At 44.6% G+C, this 12,074-nt stretch overlaps 1 protein-coding gene across 2 annotated transcripts in view; it reads right to left on the bottom strand.

The window, feature by feature from the left end:
• Positions 1–12,074, bottom strand: part of LOC139370803 (ERC protein 2-like) — a 70,336-nt gene that overhangs the window by 55,298 nt on the left and 2,964 nt on the right. For both annotated transcript variants that reach the window (XM_071110577.1, XM_071110578.1), the window contains exon 2: positions 4,770–5,609. In XM_071110577.1, coding sequence (XP_070966678.1) covers positions 4,770–5,450 — 681 coding nt within the window. In that variant the 5' untranslated portion in view covers positions 5,451–5,609. The remainder of the gene's footprint in view (positions 1–4,769; positions 5,610–12,074) is intronic.

Here is a 12,074-nt window from a genome sequence, read left to right as displayed (position 1 = left end):
TAGGGTGACCACATTTCGTCAAAACTTGTGAGGCTGTCCAATGCTCATTGCTCATTCGACATATTTGCTGCTACTTCATTCAATCCAGTTTCCAAAGTCTCCCTTCCTAACTGTTCTACCTTCCCCGAGACCAACCAGAAATGTTTCCTTGGCCAAATATTCCCAGATTTTCAGAAAAGTATTTTTGTTATAAATCGATGGACGTGACACAGTCGTTCGTTCTAAATGTTTCCGTTACCATGACGGCTGGCAACGTTCTTATCCCTTGCTCGCTAGCTAGCCAACTTCGGCTAACAGGGTCACATCAAACAGTGCAGCCAGAATAACAGAAAAGTTGCTGCCTTAGTGTTTGTTTCAGCTGTTTTCGAGTGATTTTTTTGTATACATCCACAAACAATGAGCTAATGATTTGCGATTTCGACTGGCATACAACATTTGCTCTCTCGCCGGGACACTGTTCAGAGGAGCTAGCTAACTACACAGCTAACACAATCAATCAATTGATTGATCAATCAAATTGAAGCTGGAATGACAGCAAACTAGCTGCATTTCGGGTTTTTTTATTGACATTTCTTTGTATATATCCAACAAAATGATGCTGATTCATGCTGCCTGCCTGTCTGTCTCGTCCCAACTCCTGACACGTTCATTACTATGGGACAGCTGGAAATCTAATTTCAATATAGAAACAATGTTACAAATGTCGGAGTGACAAACAATCGAGGTTAATACAAATCTCTGATGTTGAAAACCAAATGCCAGTATAAAAGAAATGGGAGATAATATCTAGATGCTTTTTAAAGTGGAGATCAAGTTTATAAATTGCCTGGCTGGGCTAACGGAACAGTGGATCGCGCAGTCAGATGAAATAGTGAATAGGCATTTCAACATCATAACTTGTGGATTAGACACCGGCTGGAACGAGGTTTTAACCTATCAGCATCCAGGAATAGACCCACCCATTGTATAAAACAGAAAGAAATTGACTGGTTAAGTTAAGGGCTGAGGTTTGGATAGATAAATTATAATAACGAGTGCCTAGCAATGTATGCTCGCGGCGTGCTAGAATGTTATGGACGGGGATGGCGGATTGGTTTAAGCCCGACCTCTGGCTGCCAGGCACTAGTTTTGAGTCTGTTTTGCTCCTAGTGGCCATTATTCACGTCATCTCCCGACGTTCTGGGAACCTGGATGAACGTCAATTTCTGACTCATAGTAATGGCTGAAGCGGAATGAGTGGAATGGAATCCAAGTGTTTGATGACATTCTATTTGCTCCATTCCGGACATTATTATGTGCCGTTCTCCCTTCAGCAGCCTCCTTTGATCTGGGGTGACTTCACTGGGGTCCTATACATCACTGTACTGTATGTCAGATACTATAGGTGGGCCTCATGTTCAACTATACATTACACACACACACACACACTATACATCACACTATACATCACACACACACACTATACATAACACACACACACACAGAGAAACACTATACATCACACACACACACACAGAGAAACACTATACATCACACACACACACTATGCATCACACACACACACACAATACATCACACACACACACGCTATACATCACACACACAAACACACTATACATCACACACACACACGCACACACTACACGTCACACATTGTGGATGTTACTAATGTTTAACTATACAGCACACACTGTATGTAAGCCTAACTTCTACCATAATGGACCCTATTCATCTTATACTGTGCCTTCTGTATAAGTTAAATCTATACAACATACAAGTGTGCCTCCCTTGTCCACTTTCATGTCAATGCCCTACTGACAAGGTCACCACATCCATCCTCAAAGCACTGTATCAAGACAAGACATCCTATCCGGTATGGTAGATATTATGTAATTACCATCTAGCTTTGCCTGCCTAATTAGGTATACAGATCTATCTATTTCCATCTAATCAACCTTCATTTGATAATGTATGTCAGAGAAATCCCATATGGTGCCCTGCAGGACACAGAGAAAAGAAAGAGGGAGAGGGGAAAGGAAAGGGGCGATATAGAGTGGTAGAGAGAGAGAGAGAGAGAGAGAGAGAGAGGGAGAGAGAGAGAGGGAGACAGAGAGAGGGGGGGGGCAAGAGAGAGAGAGAGAGGGAGAGAGAGAGCGACGGACACGGAGACAGAAGAGAATGGGAGGGAGATAGATAGGGGTAGACAGGAAGAGAAAATGAAAGACAGAGCGAGTGAGAGTAAGCTAAATAGATCGAGAGGGAGAAGGGCAGACGGGGAGAGACAGAGATAGCGAGAGACTCTCAGACAGTGCTTTGTCCTTGACATTCCTCTCCAGGCCCTGAACCTCCTGCAGACTGCAGACTGGAGACGTGTGAGTGATTTAACTAGGCCGCTCACTCCACCCCCTTTACAACTAACACACAGAGACGCAGGGGAAAGGCACAGAAACAAAATGAAATTGCGTGTGACTGTGGACAAAGCCCGAACAGGATCGACCTGTGGCCCAGTGACGGCTTGTGGGCAAAGATACAAGGGGACAGGCTCATTGTAATGGCTGGAATGGAATGTATTGAAAAGAAACCATGTGTTTGATACTGTTCCATTCATTCCATTACAATCAGCATGTCTTCCTATATCTTCGCCCACCAGCCACCACTGAGGTGGCCATAGCCCTGAAATCACCTCTGGCCTTTCTGTAGCCACTTGTTGTCTTATCACTTGTTGTAATATTGTTGTTGTAATATTCACATTTCACCTGTGGACGCAACCTAAATAAGCCACCGAAATGATAAACCAGGGTAAGCATTACGCTTTTACAAAGGGAGGAATTTGATGTGTCAATACACTGTGTGCTGCGCTAAGACGGGAGCCTTGTACTGAATGATGGTTTTTTACCACAGTAAGACACAGTAGAATCTAGATCATTTGAAAAATCACATGAATATTTCATGTATGCTTCTTACAGTATTCTTTTCAACCTCCCTCTCTTCCTCCATCCCTCATTCCCTCCCCCTCTCTTATTCATTCTGGGGACTATTAGAAATGAGGTATAGTACGAGTGGATGATGAAACATTTATGACCACCAACACCTCTTTCCAAAAAGGTTTCCAGATGTATTAAATAAACATGACAGTGGGATAATTCTTCGACATCAGGGAGTGGAGACAGTACCTTGGGAGGAAAATAGAATAGTTCGAGTGACAAGACAGGAGGGAGTACAGTGAGAGACTGTGACAGGAAGGGAGAGAGATAGAGAGAGAGAGGAGACATATGTCTGTGTGAGTTGTAAAAGGGAGATTGACTAGTGGCGGACTTTAAAGGAAAACTCCACCCAAAAACGATCTTTTGGTATTTGTTTCAAATTCCATTGTTGATATTGTCCCAAAATGTTTTGCGTGTCAATGATCAAGTTTTCATGATACACTACATATACAAAATGTGGGCACGGCTTCAAATTAGTGGATTTGGCTATTTCAACCACACCCATTGCTGACAGGTGTATAAAGTCGAGCACCCAGCCATGCAATCTCCATAGACAAACATTAGCAGTAGAATGACCTTACTGAAGAGCTCAGTGACTTTCCGTTATAGGATGCTACCGTTCCAACAACTGTAAGCGCTGTTGTTGTGGAAACATCTAGGAGCAACAACAGCTCAGCCGCTAAGTGGTAGGCCACATAAACTCACAGAACGGCACCAAATGGTGAAGTGCGTAAAAATCGTCTGCCTTTGGAACGTCAGCACAAGAACTGTTCGTCGGGAGCTCCGTGAAATGGGTTTCCATGGCTCAGTAGCCGCACACAAGCCTAAGATCATTATACGGAATAACAAGGGTCGGCTGGAGTGGTGTAAAGCTTGCCGCCATTGGACTCTGGAGCAGTGGAAATGCGTTCTCTGAAGTGATGAATCCCGCTTCACCATCTGGCAGTCCGACGGATGAATCTGGGTTTGGCGAATGCCAGGAGAACACTACCTGCCCCAATGCATAGTGACAACTGTACAGTTTGGTGGAGGAGGAATAATGGTCTGGGGCTGTTTTCATGGTTCGGGCTAGGCCCCTTAGTTCCAGTGAATGTAAATTGTAATGCTACAGCATACAATGACATTCTAGACGATCCTGTGCTTCCAACTTTGTGGCAATAGTTTGAGGAAGGCCCTTTCCTGTTTCAGCATGACAATGCCCCCGTGCGCAAAGCGAGGTCCACACAGAAATGGTTTGTCGAGATCAGTGTGGAAGAACTTGACTGGCCTCCACGCCTTTGGGATGAATTGGAACGCTGACTGGGAGCCAGGCCTAATCACCAAACATCAGTGCCCAACCTCACTAGTGTTCTTGTGGCTGAGTGGAAGTCCCCGCCGCAATATTCTAACATCTAGTGGAAAGCCTTCCCAGAAGAGTGGAGGCTGTTACAGCAGAAAAGGGGGGACCAACTCCATATTAAAGCCCATGATTATGGAATGAGATGTTCGACGAGCAGGTGTCCACATACTTTTGGTCATGTAGTGTATATAACTTTTAAAATACAGAAATACAGCCAGTATGATGCTGCGTTTTGTATCATATGGTGCAAAAAGCATCATACCGGCTGTATTTCTGTATTTTGAAAGCTATATATCTTCAAAACTTGATTGCTGACAACAATGGACAATCAACAATGGACTACTGAAACAAATACCAAAAGATTTTCCAAGTACACACTATCCAGTGTACACTATCAAGTAGCAGCATAGGGGGAGACGAGGGGAGAAAACATGTTGTGTTCTAACCTGGTTCTCCTCGTGAGTCACCCTCATCTGCTCCTTGAGGACGGAGGTGCGCGCCGCCTCCTCCTTGCGTATCATCCTCTCCTTCTTCAGCTCGGGGCTCCAGAAGCTCTTGATGCTGTTGGTGGACGAGCCCAGCTTGCTGTCCTTCAGGTCCAGCTCTCTCCTCAGCAGGTCGTTCTCCCGCTGCATGTCCCGGAGTGTGGCCTGCATCTCCAGGAGTTCCCCCCCACTGCCTCGCACAGCCTGCCGCAACAGGGCTGACGGCACCCCCTGAGGGTGGTGGTGGTGGTGCTGCAGCATGGACAGGGAGCCCAGGTCGCTGTAGGACAGCAGGTCAGCGTGGTGGCCCAGCCCCACCGAGGCGATGTTGGGGCTGCTGCCCATGGCCGTGACGCGGCCCCCGTACATGGCCCGGTTGGAGGCTCGCCCCAGCGTCATGGTGCCCTTAGGGTAGGTAGCGGTTGAGCCCACTCCCTCGTGGTCGCTTAGGTACATGGGCCCGGACGTGGCGTAGGCAGCGTTCAGTGACTGGATGTTCTCCATGGAGAGCGTCTTACCCCCTCCACCGCCCCCGCCCCCACTGTTGGCCCTCCGGTGGCCCAGCCTGGGGGACCTAGGCAGGCGCGGGGACCGTGCAGGGCTGCTCTCGATGTGGCCGACCGCTCTGGCGCTGCCGTACATGTCCTGGGTGTGGGAGGTGTGGCCTGGGCCGGCCGGACGCTTGCCACGGGGTCCTTACCAGGGGCACGCTGCGACGATCACAGTGCACCCTCACTCTATAACACACATGGGCGGCTCACTGCATGCCTGTGTGGGTGAAGGACCTCGACATCGACAGATCTGGGGAAAGAGCAATTTGTCATAATAATGACAAGAAATATGCTGCATATTTTATCTATCAAGAACACACAGCATACTCTCTCTCTCTTGCTTTCGCTCTCTCTTTCTTTCTCTCTCTCTCTCTCACACGCACACACACACTCCACCCACACACACACATCCCACACTCCTTCTACAGCATTTGGTAGGTGTAGTGTCATAAGAAGCAGCTCCTCTCCTCCTGTTCACATTGAGAGCTGGGTGAGTGAGTCACACCAGCCTGTGGCTCTGTGGGCTTCTTTTGCAGGGAGGGATTCCAATTCTAAGTGAACCCACTGGGAATCGCAGCATCACCCTGGCTTCCCCCGGCCCAGGCACTCATCCCAGTCCTATTAGTGCTGACCCCATCAGGAAGCAGAGAACACCTACCTCACTGTGCATAGTATTTAGTACATCTAGTATAGCAACCACAATATCACATATATTCTATGCATAGAACCAAGTATCAAGCCCATCTGGCATGCCAAGGCAAATGCTCAAAGTATTTGAAGAGATTTCAAATGCAGTACTATTAAATCCCAGGATTGCTCTATATCAATACACTAATACAAACACTATATTCATATATAATACATGTCAATAAGCAGGAACCTCAAGAATACATCCCCCAGAGTTCAGCTGTGCATGCTGTCATTTCCTCTTCTGGAGCACTCAGCCACATGTAATCACTCCTATCATTCCACACACCAGGGTCATATTCACTAGACCCCAATAGGAAGCAAATGGACTGAAACAGGGAGGGACTACCTTGATCTTGTCCAATAAGAAACACTCATTTTCATTTTCCGTTTCAAAAGGCTTTGCTACATTTTGCACTAATGAATATGACCCAGGGGGAGGCAGAAAGTATACTGTACATACAAATGGAAATTGTGCTGTTGTATTGACTCCTTATCATCAAAGAGCAGAACAAGTGTATTTTCATTGTTCATCTATAGACCTACATCCTACAGGTGCGCCTTATATAGCATCCACCTCTTATGTTACAGCTAATATAGCTACATTTATGTGTGTTGCAAATCATTTGTAATTCCCATCCATGAAACAGTACAGAGCAATGTGTGTATAATACGTATTGTGTAGGCTACTGCTAAAGTTGGCCAGATTGTGTTGCCCAGTAGGAGTCAACTCCCTGTGGAGTCACTAAACACCAGAGACTTTAAAATGGCAGTCACGTTTCTGGCCGTCACATACATGTACGTTGCCTTCGGAAAGTATTCAGACCCCTTGACTTTTTAAAAAATGTTGTTACATTACAGCCTTATTCTAAAATGTATTAAATAAAAGAAAATCCTCGGCAATCTACACACAATACCCCATAATGACAAAGTGAAAACAGTTTTTATTCTTATTTTGGAAATGTATAAAAAATAAAAACAGAAATACCTAATGTACGTAAGTATTTTGCTATGAGACTCAATAATTGAGCTCAGGTGCGTCCTGTTTCAGGACAGGTGCGTCCTGTCCATTGATCATCCTTGAGATGTTTCTACAACTTGATTGGAGTCCACCAGTGGTAAATTCAATTTATTGGACATGATTTGGAAAGGCACTGTCTATATAAGGTCCCACAGTTGACAGTGCATGTCAGAGCAAAAACCAAGCCATGAGGTCGAAAGAATCGTCCGTAGAGCTCAGAGACAGGATTGTGTCGAGGCACAGATCTGGGGAAGGGTACCATAAAATGTCTGCAGCATTGAATGTCCCCAAGAACATAGTAGCCTCCATCATTCTTCAATGGAAGAAGTTTGGAACCACCAAGACTCTTCCTAGAGCTGGCCGCCCAGGCAAATTGAGCAATCAGGGGAGAAGGGCCTTGGTCAGGGAGGTGACCAAGAACCCAATGGTCACTCTGACATAGCTCTAGAGTTCCTCTGTGGAGATGCGAGAAACTTCCAGAAGGACAACCATCTCTGCAGCATTCCATCAATCAGGACTTTATGGTAGATTGGCCAGTCGGAAGCCACTCCTCAGTAAAAGGCACATGACAGCCTGCTTGGAGTTTGCCAAAAGGCACCTAAAGACTCTCAGACCATGAGAAACAAGATTTTCTGGTCAGATGAAACCAAGATTAAATACTCTTGCCTGAATGTCAAGCGTCACGTCTGGAGGAAACCTGGCACCATCCCTACGATGAAGCATGGTGATGGCAGCATCATGCTGTGGGGATGTTTTTTAGCGGCAGGGACTGGGAGACTAGTCAGGATCGAGGCAAAGATGAACGGAGCAAAGTACAGAGAAATCCTTGATGAATACCTGCTCCAGAGCACTCATAACCTCAGACTGGGACAAAGGTTTACCTTCTAACAGTACAACGACCCTAAGCACACAGCCAAGACAACACAGGAGTGGCTTCAGGACAAGTCTCTGAATGTCATTGAGTGGCCCAGCAAGAGCCTGGACTTCAACCCAATTGAACATCTCTGGAGAGACCTGAAAATAGCTGTGCAGCAACGCTCCCCATCCAACCAAACAGAGCTTTAGAGGATCTGCAGAAAAGAATGGGCGAAACTCCCCAAATACAGGTCTGCCAAGCTTGTAGCTTTACACCCAAGAAGACTTGATGCTGTAATCGCTGCCAACGGTGCTTCAAAGTACTGAATGAAAAGGTCTGAATACTTATGGGGATGTGATATTTCCATTTTTTATTTGTAATACATTTGCAAAAATGTATAAAAAACGTGTTTTTGCTTTGTAATTATGGAGTATTGTGTGAAGATTCATGAGGAAAAAAACAATTTAATCAATTTTAGAATGAGGCTGTAATGTAACAAAATGTGGAAAAAGTCCAGGGGTCTGAATACTTTATTTTTTATTTTCATTTTTACCAGGGCATATATGGCCCGTAGGGAATAGCTGCCCTTTGGGATAAAACCCCAGTGTTATCAGATGAGGACTCAAGAGGGTACAGCAGGATACAGGATGGTACTGGATAGTACGGGAGGGTTCTTTTGAAAAAAAAAACTAAAGATGAACGTCTGTTTTTAAACGGATAGTGGTGGTGTAGCGTGTCTTTGGGGATAGCTGGGCTGTATTCTTCCTTCCTTCCGGGCCACCCTTGCATCGTCTTCTCAGAAGACACGGTTTCCATAGAGACTGCAGTGTCTGGGCTCACAGAGATAAAGCACCTGGTTTTGGCAGTCCTCTTACATCACTGTAACTTAAGTTTCAAAAGGGGAGAAAAAAAATTGTATTCCTATGAATTCCGGTGCAGGTGGATAGAGGAAGTTAAAAGGCAAAGTGATGAGTGACTGACAACAGATGGTCTGCTCATCGGTGCCACACACTCTTGTCTCCATGCCAGGGCCAGGGTGAGGGTGAGGGTGGGGACAAGATGGCCACTAGCTTTTTGGAGCCATTATCCGCATGTCCTACAGCCAGACCTGACTTTGCCTATAGCACTGTGCCACCTCTCCCTTTCAGAATCAACGATGTGACATGGCTGAATGGCTGTCTTATGAACTCACACAATACCTGACTTTGCCAATATCTTTACAGGAACACTCTGCCACCATTCAGAGTCAGATAGCTTTGTGATATGACAACCCACCAGTCTATAAAGGGTATTTGAGGTAAGGAAAGCATTTTGTAGCCAATTACAATGACCATGGGAGTTGGCAAGATGGCATAAACAGATCTGGGACCAGGCTAAGCATTTTTGGGACAAGAAAGAAATGCTGAAGAAATACCTGCGAGAAAACACTTCAACAGAAGCAATTACAATGATACAATGACAGGCGAGAGCAGACAGGGAGTTCAGTAATAACTATAATTTCAGTTTGTTGCAACAAAAAACTTTAAAATGGGACAGGAGTGTTACAAATACAAAATGGCAGAAGTGAATGAAAAAAAATCCGCTGGAAGGGATGTAATATGTCAGCCTACATTAGCTGAAAGAAGTGGAGCGGGTGTAACATTAGCCAAACAAGTTGCTTTTTCAGTAGCCAGTCCCTCTGAGAGACTGTAGCTCATTAAACTCAAACGAATTATACAACACACATACTGTATCAGGAAGTTCTGCAATTATTATCTTCAATTGGTTGGCAATGGCTGCAGTGTTTGTGAAGTCTGGAGTGAAAATGTTGGGAAAAGCGGCAAGGACTGCATGTGGCCGGCTGAGTTTAGACCCCGGGTCTCCTGGGCCCAACAAGACTTTTCAATCCCGCTGAGCTAAAGCCAACACTCTTAGAAGTGAAGGAGCCTGGAAGAACCTTTTGCGAATCGGTAAATTGTCACTCAGGGGGGAACCTATTCTGGTCACAAAGGTTCCTCGAGGAACCCCTGTGCCATGATGCATATATTTTCGCAAAAATGTCACAGATTGACATTTATATGCTGATACTGGGCTGCCTATGTAAAGGTTCAAACAGGAACCTTTTTGGGGTGGGGAAAAAAGTTAAATGTTTACCTTTTTAATAAAATATTGCAGCAGCAGCAGCCAATCAGAAGATTAGAGGCACGGTTTTCAGATAGTTATTTTTGCCTACTGGTAAGAATACATGTCATTTCTGTTTATCATATAAAGTTGAAAGTTTGTACAATACAAATGTCTATTTTCCTTGAATGTTTATGCATTTTTCATAATCTAATATTAACATTGATGACTACATATAGAGCATTGACAGTCATCCAAATGCAATAACTTCTTTATATAGTAATAAAGTGGTAACAAATCCAACATTGGGATTTGCATAGGCTCTTGAGGAACTCATACATGTCTGTAAGCCTCATTGATGCTACAAAAACATTAGTGTTCAACCTTAACATGAGATGACAATACAACAGAAAAGATTAACAGGAAGGAATTCACTCTCACGGGTGGCCAAACATAATTATGTGAATGCCACGCCCTTACTAAGCATTCTTCTCATCTGACCCACTGAGTCATATCTTATGCTGTGTTTACAACCAAGTGGGAAGGTGGCAATTTTCAGTTGTGAAGTAGTAAATACAATTTGGATGCATTCACGTGCTTTGAACTTGATGACGTACTACGATTGGCTAATGGAAAACAAGCTGTGTCAACCATAAACTAAAAGTACAGCTATCATGCTTGCAAACAAATTCTAATGTTAAAAAAACTGTATAATAACTTGCTTGCCGAAAATTCTGTTTTCGAGGTAATTTCCTTTTTAGGTGATGTCAAAGGTTTCCCACTAGTGATTACCAGTTGGAGGGGCGTTCAAGTGGATGTTTCCCAGTCGTGTGTGGTAAATACCACATTCCCACTTGGTTATGAATGCAGGGTTAATAATCCAGCATCAATAACATAACATCAACCACCCAACCTGGCTCTTTTTAAAGAAAACAACCCAACTAAGTGAAACAATGCCTGCAACCCAGATAGGTAATCTAAACAACCAATCCAAACAACCAAGAGTGTAGGCTAGGATGAAAATACTGTAGCTAACTGGTGACCTAAGACAACTCCTAATAATTATCATCATAAACAAACATCATTACCATCACAACAAACTTTTCGGAAGTAAAACAGGAGGCTACAGTCATATAATACAATTGGCATGACAGACAATGTTGTATTATTCAACATGGCTATTAAAATAGTATTCAAATAGGAATGGGTTATTGTTTACAAGTTGCTAGCTATCGCATAAAGCCATCACCAAAAGCCACATATTTCCATTTTCTTCTGAGTCTGGCAGCACCACAAATCCAATGATGAAATAATATTATATATGGATTTATTTATAGTGCTTTGCATGTGCCAGCACAAAGGTTCCTCCAGGAAACATTGAAAACATGAAAGGTTCCTCCAAGAACCCCTCAACTAACCAATGGTGCAAAAATTAACCCATTGACTGCAATGGTTCCTTGAGAATTTCCAGGGTTCCTCGAATCACCCCAAATTCTAAGAGTCTAGGCTTTCTGTCTGTCAAGCCACACCAACACAGTGATGGACTGGGACCATAAATTGGCTCTGGCATTTCTAACACACTGGCCCATTTTTTCCCTTGAGGCCCCGATTATTAGCAAGATAATTATCATTTTGCGAAACAACAAAAAAGTTAGACCACCTGGCAAAAAAAAAATGGACCAGCCCATCTGGCTTTTTCAAGAAATGCTGGATGGCCGGTCTGCCCCTTGGTGCAAACATCCTCTCTCATGTATTGCTGTCCAGGGCTGTGGTGCTGAATCGCCCAAACATAGCGCTGAATCCACCAATCGCCGTGCTGTCCATGGTGCTGAACTAAGACTCAATCAACACATTGCATAGTAGCCTACCGTAGTAACTGCCGTCCCCGCGCTTATATACATTGTGTGGATGAAGGGCGGGTTGGTTGAATAAAGACATAACACCCTGGGTTTATAACCGTGGATATCGACGCTGCCGCACGTGCATGCTTTTGCGGCACAGTCGATAGCGCGCTGGACTTCGGGATAGAAGGTCGAAGGTTCGAGACCTGC

This window comes from Oncorhynchus clarkii, chromosome 17, assembly GCF_045791955.1.
Source record: "Oncorhynchus clarkii lewisi isolate Uvic-CL-2024 chromosome 17, UVic_Ocla_1.0, whole genome shotgun sequence".
Lineage (NCBI taxonomy): Eukaryota > Metazoa > Chordata > Actinopteri > Salmoniformes > Salmonidae > Oncorhynchus > Oncorhynchus clarkii.
This window is presented reverse-complemented; position numbering and strand designations above follow the sequence as displayed.